Source organism: Hemicordylus capensis, chromosome 3 (assembly GCF_027244095.1).
Source record: "Hemicordylus capensis ecotype Gifberg chromosome 3, rHemCap1.1.pri, whole genome shotgun sequence".
Classification (NCBI taxonomy): Eukaryota; Metazoa; Chordata; class Lepidosauria; order Squamata; family Cordylidae; genus Hemicordylus; species Hemicordylus capensis.
In genome coordinates this window covers 39,164,839-39,188,132 of record NC_069659.1, presented here as the reverse complement: position 1 = coordinate 39,188,132, position 23,294 = coordinate 39,164,839, and the positions used below count along the sequence as shown (strand labels likewise).

The following is a 23,294-nucleotide window of genomic DNA, read 5'->3' as shown; positions in this document are numbered from 1 at the left end:
CGTTGTCCTTTAAGCCTTAAACAGAGAAGAGCTAGCAGCACGCATGTGACCTTCACGGCGTGCGCGCTCATCTCCACCGCTGGTGCGTGTGGCGTGCGCGTGCCAGCGGCGGAGACGAGCGCGCGCGCCGTGAAGGGCGCATGTGTGCCGCTAGCTCTTCTCTGTTTAAGGCTTAAAGGACAACGATGGGGGCAGGGGCGGCAGGGAGGAACTCTGCTGCCCCAAGAAGATTTTTTAAATGCACCAGCGCCGGAGGGGGAAGAGCGGTGGGAGGGGGTAAGTACTACCCCCCCCCGCCCCTAAAGAGAGACTCCCCCACCCTTCCGAACCTCCGGACTGCCGAACCGGTCTGGAGGGCTTTTTAATTGTGCCCGAACTGAACCATGCACACTACTACTCTGCTCCACTCCCTGCTCAGTTGGCATCTGTTTTGGCACTGTTTGGTAAAGGTACAGTACAGGGTAATGTCGAAAATATCAAAAAGGTTATCGAATTTACTGTAGTGATCGTAAATTTAATGCTTATTTGTTTTTATACTTTAAGTAAGCCTAAAAAAAATAAAATACAGTAACCTTTTGTGTTTAGACTTGGAATGCATGCCCAAGATTTCTCATTATGCAAATATTCCAAAATCCAGAAAAATCCGAAATCCAGAACACTTCTGGTCCCAAGCAGTCCGGATTAGGGATACTCAACCTGTAATGGTAGCACCTCAGTGTTCATGCCATCACTACATGTTTGTGTATTCAATGTAGGACTGATAAAGCAGCATCTGTGAGCAGCTCTGTGATTGGTGGGTGTTTCCAGAGCAGTGTTGGGAGTAGGTAGAGCAGTGTAAGCTTGGCCCCAGTGGCAGCCATCTTAAGTCTAAAGTACATGGTACTAATGGCAATGTAGGCATCCTTACATGGAGTAAATGGTTCAGTAACAGGAGGCAGCATTGCTTGAAGTGAGGAACTTCGGAGATATGACTAAATATTTTGAAAAGCCACAGCATTTATAGAAAATTTTATTGTTTTTAAAAGATGTCAAGTCATCAAGAACAAAGATTTGACAGCAAATGGGTTATAAATTGCAAACGGTTCGTATATCTTAAAACCATTTTTAAAATGTCCTGTTGCTAGAGACTTTTTAATGTGTAGACTTCTACAACCGCTGACACAAAACGATAGCCCTGAATATTGAGACTTATTTCCTGACATTTTAAAATACCCAATTACAAGACATTTATATTGACAGTAAACACAGAACAAAAGTCATATACTTCAAGCATTTAATGTGCCTTTTCATCAAGGTAGGTAAGAGATTGTGTGTATCAACACAAGCATTGTACGACTGCCATTTAATATGGTTTACTTGAATCTGCAGAGACACAGGCAATAAACATTTTAAAGTCTGGAGTATGTGTACGTTATAATAAACCAAGCTTGTGTTCAGCCATCAGATGAGGATCTCCCATTAATTCACTTTGTGCTGGATCTGGAAAAAAATATTTTACTCATTCAATATGGATTTAAAAGAACAGGCATCATCCAAGATACATGTATATTTGTAACTTTGCAACTAAAGGCTTGCCTTCATTGTTGCGTTTTAACACCAGCCACAAAATAAAGGATCAACACACCTCTGATCATCTGTTGGAGGAGGAGAGGAAGAAAGAGGTGCCTGGAGAGATTCAACTATTTGCTTCCTCCGCAAGAGGGGATAAGCTCCAACACTGCCAATTACCTGGCTAGCAATGCACACCCCATGCAAAAGCCCAGCATGTGCAGTCCTGGATACAAGTTATCTCCTCACAGCAGATTCTGCACAGGCACCTGATTGGCTCTGCTCACACAGTTCCATCCTTCACATGCAGCACAAATCCACACTGAGCACACCACAGGGAAGTCGCTTGCAACATTCTTGAAGCTACATGAGAATGGGACTTGATTTTTCAGTCATTTGGAGAGGTCCTGAAATATTTATGACTCTCTCTTTCCCCTGCATCTTTAAAATTTTCACTTCTCCCCAAATTTTGGAATGATCCTTACCATTCAGAATGTCCTCAAAACCAATGCAGTCATAGTTGCCTCTCAAGATATCCAGTGACAGGTTAGAGCTATGAAGGAAAGGAAGACGCTGGACCTGCAAAGTATCACAAGAGGTTCAGGAAGCCTGCCATTCTACAACTAAAAAGTGTCCACACTTACAATTACAAGGTTAAAAGGGACACGCAAAACCAATTTTTAAAATCTGGTTATTTATCAGGTTCAGCCGAGGGCTGCAATACTTAGTCAATCATCTCAATAGATTAGAAATCTTTTTGACAGACTAAAAACATGCCGCCACCCTCCCAATCTATTGTGTACACTTTCCCCCTAAAGCTTAATGTAATTAAGTCAACTATTTATTAAAACTGAAAATAGTAGGCAGTAGGCTATTCACACAACCAGGAGGCAGGGAGGGTGGGCAGCTGCACAAAACATACCCTTCCCTGCAGATGAACCTGCAACGCTGGTGGAAGTGTGGACTGTACTCCAACACAATCCACATGCAAGCAGCATGGATCTTAGGAGGCCAGGACAATGCATCACAGGCTCCATGTTTCCCACAACACACTGTGTGACAAGCATGGGGCATTGGAGGATGCACCCATATGTGTGTGTGTGCTCGGGCCTGCAAGAAAGTGGAGCTGTAAGAGAAAAGTTGTGTTGCTGGAGAGAACTGAACAAACATACCTGTTTTACTGCTTTGAATTCCATTTGCAACTTCAGTGGTGCATGCAGTCCTTGAATATTTCTCAGAGTAGAAAAGTTCATTTTATCTTGACTTAATGAAAACTAACAAAAGAAATGTTAAGAATATGCTTACATTCAAGAATTGAGGAAATGTGATTTCCCTTATTGAAAACATTTGATGTTCTAAATAAGTCATAAAATTTAAACAATTTTTAAATATCACTATTTTATTTCTTTGTAATTGCAAACAATTGAGAACAATGTCTCTTCCTGACCAAAATTTTAAGCACCCAGATCACTCCACCACAACATGTGGCTTTGTTGTTTTTGGCAAGAGGAATACATCTAACTCCACCTAGCGGTGGAAGCAGTGTGCCAAAAAAACCCAGATTCCATGCAGCTTGATTCACATGTCAAAATGTATTCTTTCCAGTACTAAAAGAACAATACCTACGTTTGGAAACACTTTCATGTTTCTATACCTGAAGATTCTAGGAGACAAAAATAAGTGCAAGGGAGACCCAGTTCAAGCTTAACAGTAGCTAATGTGGGAAAGGTTTCCCACTGGCTTCGTCTTACACCACTCTGGGAAGTTTTCTAGGGATCATGCGGACAGGGCTAATTCCATGATCCCCCCCCCCCGCCTAAATATTCAGTTACAGCTGGGAGGTTTAGCAATTCTGCTGGTTGCAAATCACATTTACCGGTAGTTTCTGTGCAAGCTGATTAGTTAAAGGGGGACAGGATTATTTGCCATTTTCACATGAATGTTTGGGTGACCACCACCTATCAAACCCTATTGTGAGCAGTGTTGTAGATTCTACTATATTTTAGATATGTATTTCAGATATGTTCCTCTGTTCTCAGAACAGGTCCTCTAAGTGCTAAATTCCTAGGACCAAATGTAAAAGCCACCTTTTCCAGGAAGCCTTTGACACTGTGCTTTAGACCCCCTACTGTGTAACTGAAAGAGTATGTTCTTCCTTTGCTTACTCCTGCCTTCCTTTTCTCAGCAATCTTCCTGGTCTCAATATCTAGTTTGCAACTTCCTCAAGGAAGCGACACATCTCCTTATTCTTTGTAAATCACCATGTATACAGATGGTGCTATATAAGACAATATTATTAATAAGATCTGCTTAAGGCTGCAATTCTATGCATACCTCAAATTCAGTGGGACTGACTTCTTAATAAACATGCATAGCACCAAGCTGAAAACAAGCATTTTGTGGACAGGAATCTAAGGGGTGTGTGTGTGTGTGTGATACCCAAGACAGACAAAGTTAAAAATAAGCAAAAATAGCAGCATGAAATATGCTTATTTACTTTAAGGTACAGAACAACTTTCTTACGCAAACTGCGGATGTGTCAACACATCTTCCATACCAGGATAACTATCCTAGATCTCTTTACTTTCATTCCTCACCCTTCTGTGATGCTGCATTGCTTTCATTTAAAATGTTTTTATGTTCCATCTTTCCTGTGCTTAAGATGGCACACATCAGTTAAAAACAATACATAATTAAAATACTAAAAATAATAAAGCTCAAGAGGCAAACTTAAGAAGAGGGAAAGCTAATAATAGAAGTTAAGAGAGAGCGCTAGGACATTTGTTCAGATTAAAAACCTCTTTTAAAAAGTAGGTTTGCAGACTGTATCCTGAGGGGACAAGACAGATCTCTTGAGGCAGGAAATTCCATTGTTTGAGCACCACTAACAAGATGGTCCTCTTCCTCATGCCCCTCAACTGTCCCCTGGAGAGTGACTAAGCACACAGGAGGGTTGTCCCAGATGATCTCAGAGAGCAGGCTGATACCAAGCCATTTAGGGCTTTAGAAGTCATAATGAGCATCTTGAACTGACATTGGAAAACTAGCAGCCAGTGCAGTTAAAGCAAAAGGACTCTTACATGGTGTTTATTTTTACACACATACACACGCACCTCACTGACCCCATTCATACCCAGCATTCATTTGCATTTTAAGATTCTAACTCTTATCTAATACTAAGAGAAGCAATGCAACTATTAATTAGTTAGCTCCCCTGCTAACTTGGCAAAATTAGTTAGCTCCCCTGCTAACTTGGCAAAGAGGCACCTTTTAATGTGGTGGTTCTCTTTATTTAGCAGGGGGGGAGTAACTAGCCCTATCCACCCCCAGCACAGTACTTCCAGTGACTGTTGCTGGTGTCTATCTGATGTTTCTTTTTAGATTGTGAGCCCTTTGGGGACAGGGATCCATCTTACTTACTTACTTATTTATTCTCTCTGTAAGCCACCCTGAGCCATTTTTGGAAGGGCGGTATAGAAATTGAATTAATAATAATAATAATATATTTATTTATTTAAAAAAAACAACTTGCAGTTAGTGTATCCCTGTATCCAATGGGATATGCTGTAAGAGTCACTTGGGATGTGTGGGATTATTGCAAGGTCTTTCCAAACAAAACAATTTTAAAATGAAACTTGGTGTAAGTATGCAAACTACTATAGTTGGAGCAAATTTCTTTCTTTTTCATATTTGTAGGCCCCCCAACCCTGTCTTTGGGCGAGGTTTGTCTGGTTTACCACACAAAACAGATTAAAATGAAAATAACTTAAAACAATTTAAAACCACACTACAGTTAAAAAGCTTGAGTGAAAAAAACAAGTCCTTTAGAGACTTTTAAAAAGTTGTCAGAGATGGGGAGGCTCTTATTTCAGCAGGAGCGCATACCAAAGTTTCAGCTGACAACAGATACGCTTAGCCACCAGAGGAGCCGGTGACAAATGCAGACAAACCTAACCAGCACCCTGCATTTTGCCTGGTAGCCAGTAGTTCTTTTAGTTTAGGAATGATATGGTCTGTCTGAGACGACCCAGAGACCAACCTGGCTGCCGCATTCTGTGCCAAGAGCAGTTTCCACACTACATACAAAGGCGGCACCACATACAGCGCATTGCAGTAGTCAAGTCTGGAGATTACCAGCATATGTACCACTGTTCTGAGGTAGTTTATCTCAAGAAACGGACACAGCTGGTGTATCAGACAAAGCTGATAGAAGGAATCTCTGGCCACCGCCTCAACCTGGGACACCAGGGAAGGGTTTGGTGATCCCATCCAGATCCAGCAGATCAAAATAGTCTCCTGAGTTCTGACCCCACACAATAAGTACCTCCATCTTATGGATGGTATGTACCACCTCGAATCGATGGAAGTCAGGTGATCAATAAATTTGCTAAATAAATAAATAAAATCTGGATTCAGTCTCAGTTTTATCCCTCATCCAGCCAATCACCACCTCCAGGCAGGCATTCAGGGGGCGGTTATGCCTTCTCCTGAGGATGATGACATGGAGAAATAGATGTGGGTGTCATCAGCATACTGATAACACCCTGCACCAAATCTCCTGATGACTTCTCCAATGGTTTCAAGTAGATGTTAAAGAGCATTGGAGGCAATATGGAGCCCTGGGGGATGCCATATAAAAATTCTGATTTTGAAGGGCAACAGTATCCAAGGGACACAATCTGAAATCTGCCCAAGAGGTAGGAGCGGAGCCACTGCAAAGCATTGACTCCCACCCACAACCCTCTCAGACACTCCAGAAGGATGCTATGGTTGATAGTACTGAAAGCTACCGAGGGATCCAATACGACCAACAGAGTCACACTCCCTCTGTCCAATTGGAGATCATCCATCAGGCTGACCAAGCCAGTCTCCACGCTATAACCTGCCTGAAAGCCAGTTTGAAATGGGTCTAGATAATCATCCAAGACTGCCTGGAGCTGGGAAGCAGCACCCTCTCAATTACCTTGCCTAACCAGGGGAAGTTGGAGACAATCCTATAGTTGCTTAACTATGAGGGATACAATGCAGTCTTCTTCAGAAGAGATCTAATGATTGCCTCCTTAAGGCAAGGAGGCATCCTGCCATCACTCAGAGAAGCATTTATATCTGCCAGGCCTTGTACAACAACCCCCCTGCCAGATAATATAAGCCATGTCAGACAAGTGTCAAGAGAGCAAGTGGTAGGCTGCAACGTTCCAATCAGCTTGTCCACATTCTCAGGAGTCACAGACTGAAACTGATCCAGCCTAATCACATAAGATTTGCTGCTGGACACTTCTGCATCAGACACCACAGTAACTGGGGGGTCTGAGTCTAAGTCGGCTTGAATGAGAGAGATTTTATCTACAAAGAACTCAACGTCAGCTTGTGGATGTAATACAGACAAAAGAAATTACTTTGCCACACGTATCACCTGAGCATAGGTCTTCAAATCTAATTATAGTTTTGATAAGGTAGCCAAGAATTCATTATTTGTACACGAATTTTGCTAATAGCAGCTGTGTATGCTTTCAGTTCTTGAGCTGAAATCTTGATCTCAAATCTCTACAAAGGCTTATGGTTGCATGAACATCAAGCTTCGACAAGGAGAATTTTGTATCTGCACTCTAACCACTCTTGTACAATCTATTATCTGCTCCTTTCATCCTCTCTCCTTTGGTCATGATTGTACCTATTGTCATTCTATTCCCACATGCTGCTCTCTTTCTTCCCTTCAACTCTCTTTCAAAGTCCTCCAACAACATGAGCTACTATAGTGGTACCAGTTCTGTAACTTCTGCACCAGCTATCCATTACCTATGCCACCCTTACATATTGCTCATCAAGCCCAAAACCACTTCCATCCACTTTGTTCTGCCCTTTCGTTAGTAGTCTGCCCAGAAGGCTTACAGAGGATCATGCAAGTGATCTCCCAGCACAAAGTTAGGACTAAATATTAAGAAAGTTATCTGTTAAGACAGGGAGGAAGGCAAAGACAGACCCAGATCTTGCTCCACCTGGACTATTCTCTCCCTCATCATAGGGCCATCTAAGACCAAGTGCCCTGTGGGAAAGAATCCAGAAGACAAAAGGAGGCAAGCGGCTGAAGACAATATTCTACTCCTCTTCCAGTTGAACTGTTTTGTATGCATATTTTTAATATAACTACTGCCTTTTATTAATGCTTTGGGGACACAAATTGGAAGGGAGGATACAAAGCTTTATATATTAGGAAAGAAAATTCTAAGTTTAGATTTTCTCCACTGTTAACAAAAAGCTTACACTAATAGAAACATTTGCATTTTGTTGTGTAAAGAATAAATTGTACTTACATTTTTCTCTGATAATTCCAGAGGATGAGCAGGAAAAAGTTCATTCTTCACATTGGTAAAGCTATAAACACAAAAGCAACAGAAGTAGTATATGCAACCTTTCCTCAATTAATTCAGTAGTGAAGAAACAAGGACATTATTCAGACAGCAAGGAGTAAACACTTTGGAAAAATCTTTCGCAGCTCAATCCTATGTATGTTTACACAGTAGGTAGTTATATTACACTGACTGGCACTTATTCCCATGCAAGTGTGTGTAGCAGGTTCTCTCAAACTTGGGTGCCCAGAAGATGTACTACAACCCCCATGATCCCCAGCCATGGCCTTTGTGGCTAGGAATGATGGGAGTTGTAGTCAAACATTGGGGGGCCCATGCTTAAGAAACCTTGGTGTACAGGATTGCCACTTTAGTCAGCTTTGGGTTTAGTTTAACATATTGAGGCTCTCCACATGAGCAGTGTGGAGAGCCGAAATGGGGTTGACGGGGAGAGTGGGCGCACCACCATCCGCCTAGCCCTGGGCAGCTGCAAGTGCACGGGGCACTCTGGGGAGACCCCTGAGGCTGGGAGGCTTGTTGTAGCCTCCCGGTTGGGGGTCTCCTCATGCATCGCAATGAGGTGGCCAGCTCACAATCAAAAGAATGGGGTTAGCGGAGCACTCACTCCGCTAGCCTCATTTTGGGGGAGGGGTACTTTGGAGGGTTAGCAGTCAGGAGCCACGGAGCTCTCAGTGCTGCACACAACCTCCCCAAAACAGGCTAGGCTCCCTTAGCCCGGTTTGGGGAGGTCATGAGAATAGCCTCAATATATTTCGTCTTTTACAAATATAAGGCAAAACTTAACAGCTACTAAACATGTATCCTTGATTCATCTATTTATGATTTATATGGGTGGCTTTCAACCTATTCTGGGAATCTCTGGGGTCCCTCAGAAGCTGATCAGGAACACTGAATGAGAAGATCATCGGCAATATTTATCATTCCCCAACTGCAGCTGCATTAATGTTTCAATGCTATTTCGTTACACTGTTTTATTGGTTTTCATGGTGATCCTTAGTCCCTTGAAAATCTCTTTTGGGACAGAGAAATTTGCCTAGGATAAAAAGGCAGGATACTGTACTAATTTTTTCTTTCTTTTTCTTTTTAAAGGCAGGATGCCCACACTATAGATTTTCCTCTTCAGTGTGGAGCTACATGAATCTAATGAGTCCATGTTAGGGTTGAGTGAGGCCCAACAGCTTTGGCTGGTGCCCAGTGTAAACTAAGTGTGCTCCCAATAACTTGCCCCCAAATTCTCTATAATATACACATCTCGTATTGTAGTCTATAGCAGATAACATAAGTAAAAACCACTAATTTATACTTTACATTTTTCTTACAATAGTAATACAGATGACCCAAAGTTCTTTCAAGGCAGTTTTACTTCTCTCTAACCCGTGATGATGTACACTTAAAAATTGCTAAAGAAGTGCGTAGGGTATTGGAAGTTATTAAACATGCAGCTTAACTTTTAAATTTCCTCCCCCCCCCCACCTCACTCAAAGCAAGAACCCACTTAGAATCAGTATAGGGGAGCAGTTCCAATGTTCTCTTCATCACACACATCCAATAGCACTGTAAGCACGCAGTGCTCATGCCATATTGGCTAGGCAGAAAAGGACTCTGCTCTTTATTTTTGCAGCCCTACAATGCTTCTCCCAGGGGGAGGGGAGAAGAGAAGGAACAGATTAGTTTTTAAACACCTTCTCCACTGTAGGCAAGACCAAGCTCTGACATTTGTATAGTCCTTTTGAGCCAGAGGTTCCAAAAGAGAAGCTGCTGGGAAATTGCAGCCCTGTCCGTTGCTGGAGGAAGGAAGGCAGAGTTTTTTCCACCCAGTTCAAGAGGCTGAACTGGTTCCCATGCATCAAGCAAGCAGGAAGCACTCTGGAGACTGACATAGAACATTGGATGGATCCAGTTTTAGATCCACAATTCCCTAGCAAGAGTTTATTTTTAAGGTTCCTATCAACATCTAGTGTTATTGGGACAAAACAAAGTAACTGGGTGTAACTTTGAAAGATAATCTCATCTCAAAAGGTTTCTTCTTCACAGAAATATATAATAATTTCTGCCTTGTAACTAGGGAAGTGCCCAGCCCATGGACAGACAGGATCCCTTCCCTTTTCAGGTCATAGAAACAGATTACAGTGAGTGGGAAGGACTTCTCCCCCACTCTTAAGTCCTTCATCTAAACCACTATGATGGATGGTGATGGATAGAAGGTAACATCTAGGTGGGACAGCGAGGCAGGTGGTGCAATGGTAGCTTGGCTGGGGTTCGCCTAGGAAGTCTCTCCCTTGTCCTCCTCTCAAAGCGAGTCCTAACTAAGTCACTTCTACACAGCCTGCTATCAAGTTATGTACACAGATCAACCAGACAGCAGTCAGAGGCCACTTGACGGTAACAAAAACAGAGGCACTTGTGACCCAGGAAGTTCGGTACGACCAGATGAAGGAAATGCTGAATTACCTTTATTATATTTATATGGATTTCCAACACTTACCCTCTACGCAACACATCATAGCTTTCAAATGCTCCAGCAGCTGAAAAATCAGGAACTGGAACGTTATCCTTCAACTGAGATCCCAATCCTCTGGTATTCTGAAACAGAAAGTTACTATTAGAGATCTATAACTTATAGATACATTCAAAATGACTACTTGGTGGTTACAACAGAAAATATTATCCGATTAATTTGGCCCCATAAACATCTACATACGGCAAAGTCTGTAAAATGATCTCTTTCTTAGAGAGCATACTTTGTCATGACTAAGTCCCTTTTAAATTAATAAGACTTAATTTAGACATTACTAACTTGTCTCATTTATTTCACTGGTGCTTAGTCATGACTAACTGAGTCTGGATCCTGCCTGTGCTTACCCTCAACAATTAAAGCACTCCATCTCCTACAGATTTTGTACATAAGCATAGTGATGGCACAGTGGGAAGGGGGCAAATAAAGTCAAACTACAACAACAGATCTGAGCTGAACATTTATTTTATTCTGCCCTGCAGAGGCAGGGAGGGGACAGGAATAGTAAACCCCCTTGTTTTGAATGCTACCAACACAATTTCTCCAACCCAGGGGGCTAAAATGCCATCGCTACTGCAAGCCAGGCTTCCAGTGATGAGCACATCTTTAGATATTGGGAGAGCCTAATTGAAAGCAGTAAGAAAAACGAGGCAGGGTCAGCAGCATGCAACAATTTCAGCTGCTTACTAAGGTCAACCAGTTGTGGATCCTGGACACTTGATTTTGAAGACTATGGATTTCCTAATGTGTTCATGCTGCTAGATGTAAGTAAGGTAAGTTTGTCAAGTATGTCTTTTAGGGACCTTAAAGCAGTCTGCAAGACTGCTTAGGGTCCTTCCAGATGACAATGAATAGTGTGATGTTGAAAGCTTCTGCACAAGTTCAAAACACCTTCTTGCCAACCATACATACACTCCTATAGGCTTCTTCATGCCTTCCTATTGAATCTGACCACAAACTAATGAGAGACCTTGCACAATTTTCACAGTAGCATCTGTCAACCAGTGCTTGTATTCTGAGAAGAACCCATTCTCTTCTCAATGTTATTTTTTTTAGTACTAGCAACTGCTGGTTCTTCTCAGAATGCAAAAGCTGGCAGGGAGGTGGAGCTGTGAAAATTGGACAAAGTCTCTCCTCAGAGTGTGGCCAGAGAGTAAGATCTTGATAGAAGCCTATGGAGCATGTGTACAGTCAGTATGATGCTGCGCAATTTACTGCTATCTGGAAGAACCCCCTGGACTGATGCTTTCACTTCCAGTCTTGAGGTGGAGATGTGAGTACTGTATACTGAGCCTTGACTGCTTAAGACAGAACCCTATTACAAATGTTATCCTACAGAGAGTTAAGATGCTTAATGCATTATAAAAGTGGGCCTAAAGTTAGCAGGAAGCTTATAACTGAGTCACACACGGAAGCCAATTATTCAATGCTCTGTCTATTAAACTATTCTATTCCTTTCCTCTCTAAGACACTAAACTCATGGGCATAAATTTAGAGTTGTGCATGCAATTCTGAGAAGTTGTATACTATAAATAAAACACCACAGGGGAAAAGTTCATAAAAAGTGTCCAGGGGATACAGAACAGACTAATTTATGAGCAGACACACAGTGACGTATTATGGGCCAGCGGACAGGAGACTGGACTAGATGTCAGGATTTCAACAACTATAAGCATTTCTGCTTCCTTTCCCACCATCAGCCTCTCTTGTTTATTTGAGTTGCACATTGTTTGTGTAGGAATTGTCTCTCATAAACAGTCTGTATAGCTTTTTGCATCACACACAATCCTGGCTGCAATCTCCAGGCACTTCCTTAACACAAACACACACCTCCATTTTGCAAATATTTGGAGTGCATAAATTTAAAGCAAGCTGAATTATTATAGCACCAGGTCTGAAATTGGATAGATTAAGTAAATAAAAGACTGAACAGCAGGAAATCCCTCCGACAATGACACTGACACAACTGTGCTATTACTTCCCAGCGGAAGTGAGATGTTTGCAAAGTAAACCCAGCAGAGTTCTTGGGAATAGTCAGTAGACAGAAACACTGCAATGATGGCAGATGGAGGGTCAGGCCACAAAGCAGAGGAAAATGAATGTGTTGCTCAAGGCTGCTTTTTTCATGTAATACCAGTGTGTAGTTATGATGCTGCATGTTGGCACCCCAGGAGAGGTTCAGACTACAGTTTTTAGGTTCAAACTATGACTTTATTATAGTTGTCAGTTCTCTCTAGCACATTCTAGTTCTCACTGCAGACAAGGTGAACAAAAGGCACTAACTTTTGCATGAGATTGCTAGTGTTATGTTATTTATGAGCTGTATTATATTTGTGTATATTCTGATAACAATAGCTAGAAGCAAACCTGGCCTGACATTATAGGTTTTTATTCATAATTCATTTTGTTCTCTCTCTGGCTCCCTAAAGATCATTCACTCCCCTGCATTAGTGTACTCTTTTTATGCTGGAGAGCCAGCGTGGTGTAGTGGTTAGAGTGCTGGACTAGGACCGGGGAGACCCAAGTTCAAATCCCCATTCAGCCATGAAACTAGCTGGGTGACTCTGGGCCAGTCACTTCTCTCTCAGCCTAACCTACTTCACAGGGTTGTTGTGAAAAAGAAACTCAAGTATGTAGTACACCACTCTGGGCTCCTTGGAAGAAGAGCGGGATATAAATATAAATGTAAATAAATAATAATGATGATGCTGTTCCCAGCTGCATTCTGCCATCAGCCTGGTGTTAGGCCAGTGCATGTGTGTGCATGTAGTCATGAGGTGGCAACTGGTCAGAAGGAAGGGGCCAGAATTACATTTGGATTTATACCTACCCTGCTTCTGTACTTTTAACAGGGCTAACTGCACAGAAATGCAAATTGTGAGAAGAACTTTATCTTGATATCTTATACAATGGCTGTCTTTTGGTAGCTGATATGATATGCTGCAATCCATTTACTAGGGAGCAGGCCTCATCTGACACAATGGGGCTTACTTTCCAAGCTCTTCCCCCAAGAAGAACAGGACACACAGAGGAACTGGCTGGTGATAAGGCCACCCACCCACCCACCCAAGAAGCCCTTTCACAGTGTGGCTGCTCTGACCTCCATTTATAAGCCACTTTTCAACAGTGTAGCTCTCCAAGCAGTGCATGCGGCTCCAGCAGCATCCAGCCCAGAAGCTCTGGGCACCTGCTCCGCGGGAAAGCCTCTGGATGCAGCAGCACGTGAGAAGGGTGGAAGTAAAGAAATACCCCGAGGCAAATCATTTCTGAGTACGTAAAAGCTCTAGCAAGAAGCGGGAAGGGAAAGGCCAGAAGGGGGGCGAGTACCACATTCAGCCGGGGGAACCCAGAGGCAGCCCAGCCAGACACTCAACACAGCCCAGCGCAGCGAGCGCTCCTCTTGCGCCCACGCCAACGGGCTCCCGCTGCTAGCCCCGCTGCTACATTTCGAGAGCTCGCTTAAGCTCCCCCCCCCCACCCCGTTTCCTACCGAAGCACGTTCCTCCTCGGCCCGACCCCGCCACTCACCATCTTTGCAAAGTCACCAGCAACCGCTTCCTTCCGCCTACGCCGAGTGACGGGCCAACTCGTCGCCGTCGACGAGGACGCCACACGGAAATCTCGCGAGAGCGGGCTCGGCCGCCTGACGAGAAAGCTGAGCGAGGCGGAGCGGGGAGTCGCGTGAATTTCAGGCTCGGGTCCGGAGGCCGTTGGCACGCTTAGTGGGCGGGGCTTGGAGGGCCCGCCCTCCTGGGAAGAAGAACGGCTGCTTCGCTGGGCTGGAGAGCAGCTTGGCGGGTTCTGCCTCACACACCACTGCCTCGCGCCGCTGACCGGGGTGTGCGGAGGCACGTCTTTCAACTTTCTCTCTTGTTAGGGAAGGACCTATTTCTTTCTTTTTAAATATGTATATATACACTTGCCCTTGGTAAATAGTTATGCCTTTTCAATAAATTTGGGGATGCCTTTTAAAAATGGTACTGAGTGTGATGTGCCTAATTATTGCTTATCCCTGCTAACTTGGCAAAGAGACACCTTTTAACGTGGTGATTCTTTTTATTTAGCAGGGGGAGAGTAACTGGCCCTATCCACCCCCAGCACAGTACCTCCAGTGACTGTTGCTGGTGTCTATCTGATGTTTCTTTTTAGATTGTGTGCCCTTTGGGGACAGGGAGCCAACTTAATTATTTTTCTGTGTAAACTGTCCTGAGCCATTTTTGGAAGGGTGGTATAAAAACCGATAAATAATAAAATAATAATAATAATACTATCCAAGTAGTAAATGTTGCTGAATGGGGTAGAGTGTCAGAGGGAATGAATACAAGGCAGAGCAATTGTGAGATGAAACGTGTTGTAAAACTACAAGGAAACTGTTTACAAACACTTCTATCTTTTGTACACTGCTTAGAGATGTATATATCAGGCAGTATAAAAATATGAGAATTAATAATAATAATAATAATAATAATAATAATAATAATAATAATAATAAAAATTTTCAGACCAGGACACACTTTAAACCCATCCTTATCACTTTTCATACTATAGTTAATATATCTTTCTATGCTGACTAGTTTACTGTGTAAACATCTTAAAACACACCTTTTTAGGAGGCGTTTTAATGCTCCGTTTTTAGTTATATCTGGTTCTTTAGCTTTTTTTTATAATTTCCCATTTTTAGCTTTTAAAAATAATTTTTAATTTGAACCTAATAACTATTGTGGTTCTTAATCTGACTTTTAACATGTTTGTTTAATTTGGTTAATTTTATTATTTTCATTGTATCCTGTATCTGTTTTATTGTTGTGAGCTGCCCCCCGCTGAGCAGTAGTGCACTGGGGGGGGGGCGGGCTATAAATGTTTAAACAAACACACACACCACAGCCAAAACAAAATGGGGGTTGTGCCCCATTTTAGGCCAGCATGTCTCAGTTTGTGGTTTCTACTCACCAAATGAAGAGCATTGTCCCAAAGTTGGTGAATTCTCTTACACCTAGAAAATACATGATTTCACACAATACCACAGCTCTGTATATTTTACTGTGCCACAATGCTTCACAACTGAGTCAGGCTGCTGCAGTTAACATAAATAGACACAGAAGAATAATATTGTGTGTACTATATGTATGTGTGTGAGGTAGCAGTTAAAGTAGTAACTGGCATGAGAATAAGAGCGTTACAAACATACAAGAGCGCCCCTATTTTCTTCATTTGAAACAGTTGGAGAGTTTATAGACTTCACTCTGCCACAATCATGGGTGATCAAAATTTATATTATTTGTGAGGAAACTATACATTATGTGAAAGCACTACAGTTTTCACAGCAAAACAAACAACAAATCATGATTAGCATGCACAACTGAAGAACGAAACTTTGATTTCAAACTCTGTTTCTTCTTTAGGCCACCTTTGGACATACCGTGAAACTGCAAATTGACTAACCAAAGTTTAATCCTTGAACCCTGGAATCGTCCCGCAGACAGTCTTCCAACCCGGGTCAGGTAACCTGTTTCAGGGCAGAGGAGCCCCTCCCACTTCCTAGTTCGCCGAAGCCGCATCCCAGCAAGCTCCAGAGCACTTGCCAGACTGCAGGCAAGGTCATCAGCAGCCATTGGCCATGATCTTAAAGGCGAGGTGCCTGGTGCGATTGTGGCTTTTCGGCATGGGCTACCCACCCTCAGCAGGGAAATGGCATTTAAACCCCTCTAAGTGACATTTAAATTCTTTCCCTCACACCACTTGCACCGCTACCCTCATAAGAGCCCCGCAGCTAAAGCAAATTACCAACACAAGCACAATTACTGGTAACAGGGAGATTGAGGAGGCACTGTTTTTCTGTTAACTCCGAGGTGGGATGATGATGACTTCCTAGGAGGGAATAGGATCCTGGGATCTGGTCCACTGTGACAAAGGATGCTCTTGCTGACGGCAGACCTGGTCAAAGCAGTCCAGGAACCCCCAACACACTCCTGCCCCTAGGTTGGCTTGCTGGCTGGGGATTAGCCCTCTCATGAGAGGGCCAGTCCACTGGGAAGGACCAGAAGCTCCATGAACTTCAGGTCTTCGTCGAACTATATCCTCATGAGTTAGGCTGTCCAACTATAGGGCCCCCCGCTGGTGTGGGGCCCTTGGTATATCTGTTTAAAAATAGAACTCATAATCTTTGCCTTCCCCTCCACACTGAACCGCTACAAGGAGTCTGGGCTGCTTCATGTGTCCTGCTGTTTCCCTGTGGGCTCAGTCCTGCTAGATTGGGGATGGCTCCTAGTACACATTCAAAATTCCCAGGTTGGGACGTTGTGGCGTATGCATTTTGGCCATGGTGGGGAATCGTGTGAAGGGAGCCCCTATTTTTAGCAATCCTTGGCAAGCCAGGTGGCTGTACTGGGGAAGAATCAACATGCATATGTGCCAGGGGACAACCAGACTGCCAGAGTGAGCACTTTCACTCCTGTTGCCAGTCGCCGTGACCTTGAAAGGTGCTGATGTAGTACCCTTCCCCAGGGCTTGCGTGGCTCTAGCAACAGGGCTGGGCCGCAACAGCCCTCTGGCACATATGTCTCTATGGCCTGTCATTCTCATTGGAGAGCGGTCCTTGGGAGAAGGGGCTTCGTCACATATTATTAATGATTCAGTCCCTGAAACACCATCCCAGTGTACCTCAAGATGGTTCTTCTCATGAGGAATGCCAGAGACTGCATGCTTGCTCCCAAGGGCGAGGCCTGGACCCCGCTTCCCCTACTAGTTTATACAAAAAATAGAGCAGATCCATTCAAGAATTCCAGGAGCTGACTTTCAGCCCAGACCTTGGGTATCACTCCCAAGCATGTGTTTTCTTCATTGGGAATGAACCAGGTTGCCCAGTTCATAGTGCCACCAGGACTCCATGTGCTTGTGCAAATACTTTTTGATCACTTGATGTGTGGGGACTTCTCCACCAAGTGCCTATCTTGTCATCCCCTCCCCTTTTTCTGCAGATTGCGGATCTCACATTCCTGCCACCTTTTGCCAAAATATCCCTCTTAAACTGACATTAATTCATGTGTCACATACCAGAAGCATCTTCTGGGGTATAGATTTTTAAAAGTCAACAGTTATTAAAATTGTAGTTATTGTGAGGAATTTGTCATTTTCTTTGTGTCAAATGTATCCTAGGAGACTTTCTGCACAATGTACATCAAAAGAAATGAAAATGGAATAGGCTAGGCACCGAACCAGGTAAGAAAGGAGGGGGAAACTGGTAATAGATTTCCATCACAAAGAGCAGCACAAGTCTTTTTTCTAGCCTTCTCCAACTTTCAAAAGACATTGGAACAAGAGCCTTTGACATAGGCCTAGCCCAAATAGGTTGGGCTAGGAATAAGGTTTAATTCAGAGGCATTTGGGGTTTCCCCTCCCTTTTACCTAACAAAGTATAGAACAATAGTGGTCAATAGAAGCCAAAATGGAGAGTAGGGGCCAATCCATTGGTATTGGTGGAGATATTACAGTGAGTCTGCCTAAATTAGGTATGCATAAATACCCCTGTTCTTGAGCATACATTTCATAAAACTTGTGGGAATTTAGGAAGGAAATTTTAAGAACACTGCCCGATGCACAAAATAATAACCCATTTGGACTGCAACTGATACGGCGATTAGGATGGATTAGCATGCTACTTTCATGCATGTGTCTCGAAGGGATCACTATGTGGGGACAACTTATATACAGATGAAATACATATCAGAACATGTGCTTGGAGATCATTCTCTGGAGGCTTGGAGGTTTGACTTTTGTGGTTCAATGGAGATAAGGTTAACTTGCTGAAAATCTTAAATCTATTTTGTGTCAATTTCTGAATTTGCATTCCATTTACAATTTTCTAGTACTTTCTTCCCCAAACCTATATCTTGTGGTAAGCAAGCATGACTTGTCCCCATAGCTAAGCAGGGTCTGCCCTGGTTGCATATGAATGGGAGACTAGAAGTGTGAGCACTGTAAGATGTTCCCCTCAGGGGATGAAGCCGCTCTGGGAAGAGCTGAAGGTTTCAGGTTCCCTCCCTGGCTTCTCCAAGATAGGGCTGAGAGAGATTCCTGCCTGCAACCTTGAGGAAGCCGCTGCCAGTCTGTGAAGACAATACTGAGCTAGATAGACCAATAGTCTGCCTCAGTATATGGCAGCTTCCTATGTTCCTATAGTTGAAGGCCAAATCCCATGTTACACTCTTTCTGACAAAAACCCATGAGATTGTGGTTTTATGACGGTTCCAGTGCTAGCAACAATGTAAGCAGAAAACAAGTCCTTATGCAGTTACTGTTGTCTCCTATAGTTTAGCAACAGGTGCTATATCCCATGGTTGACAACTATGAAACATCTCATAGCCCCACCCTTCCTTAATCAGGACTACTTAATGTTATCCAATCCCTTCTTTGGTCCATATCCCCTCTTTAACAAAACAGTTTAACCTGAATATTGTGTCATGTATTCTCTGATATTTTCTTAATATTTCCAATATATAAAATAAATATATAATATTTATTATATACTATATAATAAGGTGTAGAAATCAAATAAATAAATAATATACTGTAACTTGTTTTTGTCAGAACCCGACAATAATGCTATGCCATTTCTTGCCCAAACCTCAAAGAAAATGTTGCAGGAATGAGAGACAAAATTGTGGCAGTGGAATGCAGCCTAATCGAGAGACAAAATAGTGTCCACTCCTGCTAGTCTTATGAAGCCCAAACCTATTACACCTATTGCTGACAGCATTAGCACCATGCCTCCACCCACCCACTAGCAACCCAAAGTAAAATTTGAGGGAGCAATGGTATGCCATGGTTCAGCAATTATATGTGCCAATGCAGTTGCTCCTGCTTCTGTGCTTCTTCCTCCATTCACACCTTTCGCCCATCCCCAAACTCCTAGGCAGAGGTGTTTTTTCAGCACCTTTTGTATACTCAGCACTGTACAGTATCCCAACATGCTTGATTAGAACAATTTTCATCACATCACTGTCTGTCCATTATATTTGTCTAACAATATAGTAGACAAATCAGTACTAAATCATATTTAAGTGATTTTAACAAGATATGGGATGAACTAAACAAAAAACAAATTGATGCCAAGTTCCAATTAAGTTGCAGCTTCTAGAAAACTCAGGCTTCTCCCTAAATATATTTATTTATTTGAGTTTGTTGACCAGGATATGACTATAGAGATAAAACATTTACATTTCAAAGTTGTCCTTGTAGGATATAGACAGGACACCATCATTACACGTACATTATTAACATCATCATGTTTAGGCTGCATAGCATAATGGAATGTACTGTTGTACTAAAGATTTCATTTTCCTTTAAAGGCAGACTTCCACACTAAGATAAACTTCTAGATATAACTAGAGTAAATAGAAATGAGATGTTTTGCTTACAAGGTTTTCCTCCGCAACAAAGTTTTTTCCTTTGTTTCAGCCAATTTGTGAAATTTATAATTTATTTCCCATCCTTCCGCTAAGGGGCACAGAGGATGGTCTTTTAATCTCACAGCACACTTGGAGATAGTTTAGACTGAATTGTTTCTTTGCTGCAGACATGTATGTGGTGTAGATTTTCCGCAGTCTTCAGAGCTGGGAACAAAACATGGTGTCCTTGTGTTTATATAGTCATGAAATAAGCCCAAGGTACGATAGTTTCATTTGAAGACAAGTATTTATAATACAGGGTTTATCCAAGAAAGTTAGTCATGTCTCAGCACCATTGAAATCAATAGGTCAATGACTAACTTGTCCCATTAATTTCAAAGGGACTTTGCCATGACTAGCTTGCTTTGGATACGGCATCTTATGCTTTGAAGGGCTGTCTTCTACACACGTGGACAAATGTGTTGGTACCCCTCCACGAAAAAAGAACCCACAATTGTCTCTGAAATAACTTGAAACCGACAAATGTAATTGGCACCCATCATTGTTTATTCTGTCTTTAACAAAAATCAGATTTTCCTTTAGAGTTTTGATGCAACAGAATATTTCAAATAATAACACAAATGAAAATGGCCTGGACAAAAATGATGGGACCCTTAACCTAATATTTTGTTGTGCAACCTTTAGAGGCAGTCACTGTAAACAAGCGACCCTTGTAGCTCTCAATGAGACTTCTGCACCTGTCGACAGGTAGTTTGGCCCACTCTTCCTGAGCAAACTGCTCCAGCTGTGTCAGGTTTGAAGGGTGCCTTCTCCAGACTGCATGTTTCAGTTCTTTCCATAGATGTTCAATAGAATTCAAATCATCAAATCAGGGCTCATAGAAGGCCACTTCTGAATAGTCCAATGTCTTGTCTTTAGCCATTCTCGGGTGCTTTTAGCTGTGTGTTTTGGGTCATTATCCTGTTGGAGGATCCATGACCTGCGACTGAGACAGAGCTTTCTGACCCTGGGCAGTATGTTTCACTCCAGAATGTCTTGATAATCTTGAGATTTTCATTGTTCCCTGCATAGACTCAAGACAGCCCATGCCAGCTGCAGCAAAGCAGCCCCAAAACATAACCGAGTCTCCTCCATGTTTCACAGGAGGTATGGTGTTCTTTTCTATGAAAGCTTCATTTTTTCGTCTGTGGACATAGAGCTGATGTGACTTGCCAAAAAGGTCCAGTTTTGTCATTAAAAAGCAGGCTGGAATTTGCTAAAATTCATATTGACAAACCACAATGCTTCTGGGAAAATGTCTTTTGGACAGATGCGACAAAACTGGAGCTTTTTGGCAAGTCACATCAGCTCTATGTCCACAGACGAAAAAATGAAGCTTTCATGCCTTGTTTTAGGAGGTTAGCTACCAGGGACAAGGCATTATGCTTGGGCACTATCTGCAATGCAGGATCAAAGGCCTTATAATAATTAGTACAGCTATATCACTTCATACCTGCCAACTGCCCCGATTTATCCAGGTCAGCCATGAATTACTACCATGTTTCCCAGCTCATGACAACGCAATGAAAAATTCCAATTTCCACCACCTCCCTCCTCGCCCTCCCTTCAGAGAGTTGTCTGAGACACAGCTTTGAGGGAGGAGACTGTCATGGAGAGCCTGGCCATGGGATCTCTCTCTCAGAGCGTATGGATTTCCCTGCAGGAAAACAAGGTCTGATTCATTTAAGAGAGCACTTGCTTCGTATCTCTGTAGAAAGGGTAGGATTATTTGATAAAGCACTGACTTTGAATCTCTGTTGTATTCTTTGCTCTTCAGAATATTAATTTTTTCAGCTGATATATATATCCCTGCAGAAAGGGTCAGATTATTTGGCAAAGCACTGATTTTGATTTTATGAGATCTTCTGAGATCAGATGGTTGCTTTGGCTTGTTGCCATCTACTAGCTATTTACATACTGAGGCTATTCACACACATGTGCAAAATTTGCCTAGAGGAACCAAGCCCAGTTTTGCATGTCCCTGTGAACCACCAGGATCAGGCCGATCCTGGTGGCACCATTGCAGCAAATCCACCTAAGAAGCCTCCCTTCAAAATAAGGTTAGGAGAGCGAGCACTAACCTCATTTTTCTGTTCGTCCGTTAGCCTTGCAACTGTGGCTGCCAGACTGAGGAGCCCGGGGAGGGGAGGGGTGATCTCCATGATGCACTGCACACTCGCACAGTGCATTATGGTATTTCCAGGGGCTGGGACAACATATCCCAGCCCCTGACCCTCCCCACTGCCTGGGAGCACAGGGAGCGCACCCAGCACAGGAGGAGTGGTCATCTGCAGGGAAGGTAAGTCTAACCTGCCTTCCCCACAGCCTGCTCTGGAGTCCTCTTCACTGGTTGTGAGAAAGGGCTCAATGCCTGCCCAGCAGGCGTGGGAGGAAGTGCTTTTTTTTTGGTGGGGGGGGGCTATTTCTTTTTGCCCATTGTCCCTATTTCTCATTCTGAAATCTTGGCAGGTATGTAACTTCTGGAAGAATTCCAATCACATGTTTCTACTTTGTGGATAAAACTAAAATTATTAATTAGCTATCCTTCAAGAGGTTAATTATATTGTCACTATAGTATTTATTTCTTTATGTTCTGACTACTGTGTTCTTGTAATGCTCATGAAGATTGTTCCAGAGCCTTTCAATTTTATCTGTAAGAGCATGAGTAGTGAATAACATAAGTTGGTCCCTCTCCACTCATCTAACTTCTGGAAAGTCAACCCTTTTCTAGGTTTGCTACATATTTTTATTTCCAGTGCTAAAGAAATCTTTCTATTGAGTGTTTTCAATTATCTGCTTGCATACAGAAATAGTTATTTCCAACTCTCTTCTGATCTATTCAAGACTGGGCAACTTTAATATTCAACCATGCACCCCAATATAAATTCTGCATCAAAGGACTGCTCTTGAAAATGCATTCCACATGTTAGATATGTTGGCACAAGCTGAACTTAATTTGCATAGCTGTGACCACTTCATTAAGCTTGTACAGCAATTGGAATATTTTGGCAAGGACTGTGATGGTAAAGAATAAGGAAGTAAATGGGGAAGAATAGCAAAGAGGCTCAGAAATGAGAGGCTTTGTGCAATGTAGGGCTGGAAGCCCTACTCATGAGGATTTCTTTGTTTTATGTACTGTAATGCAATGGCTGTATGTTTTTGAAACTTTTCTCAGTAATCCTCAGGGATAGAAAGTTGCTTTCCCCCAGTCATTTTCCTAATTGATAATAGCAATAGGGTCTTAGGAAAATAATGGCTATCGGCAGAGTGAATTCTCTGGTTTTAATAGCAGTTGAATATAAAAAGAGATCAAATGGCCCAAGTCTGTGTGGGAGACTGGAATTTAGTCTGCATGTAAAACTGGTTCCAGCCATGCCATCATTCAGTGCTCCAAATGACTTGCAGCCCAATCTGGTC

General features: G+C 42.7%; 2 protein-coding genes across 5 annotated transcripts in view; one reads left to right on the top strand and one right to left on the bottom strand.

The window, feature by feature from the left end:
• Positions 1-992: 992 nt before the first annotated feature.
• On the bottom strand, positions 993-14,280 carry POMP (proteasome maturation protein). The gene is made up of 6 exons (XM_053305545.1): positions 13,960-14,280; positions 10,402-10,499; positions 7,860-7,920; positions 2,721-2,822; positions 2,034-2,127; positions 993-1,479 (listed from the first exon to the last, which is right to left on the bottom strand). The coding sequence occupies exons 1-6, from the start codon at positions 13,960-13,962 to the stop codon at positions 1,412-1,414; spliced, it is 426 nt and encodes a 141-aa protein (XP_053161520.1). The 5' UTR covers positions 13,963-14,280; the 3' UTR covers positions 993-1,411.
• Positions 14,098-23,294, top strand: part of FLT1 (fms related receptor tyrosine kinase 1) — a 232,178-nt gene continuing 222,981 nt past the window's right edge. For 3 of the 4 annotated variants that reach the window (XM_053305539.1, XM_053305540.1, XM_053305538.1), the window contains exons 1-3: positions 14,098-14,359; positions 15,834-15,932; positions 17,587-17,649. The gene's annotated coding sequence lies outside the window, so the exon portion shown is untranslated. Of the gene's footprint in view, positions 14,360-15,833; positions 17,650-23,294 lie in introns of all 4 variants that reach the window. The other variant, XM_053305536.1, reaches the window with a different exon arrangement.

Coding starts and splice junctions, on each gene's coding strand:
- POMP (XM_053305545.1), bottom strand. Junction 7,921..10,401: donor TATGATGTGTTGCGTAGAGG/GTAAGTGTTGGA, acceptor TTGTGTTTATAG/CTTTACCAATGTGAAGAATG. Junction 2,128..2,720: donor AATTCAAAGCAGTAAAACAG/GTATGTTTGTTC, acceptor GATACTTTGCAG/GTCCAGCGTCTTCCTTTCCT.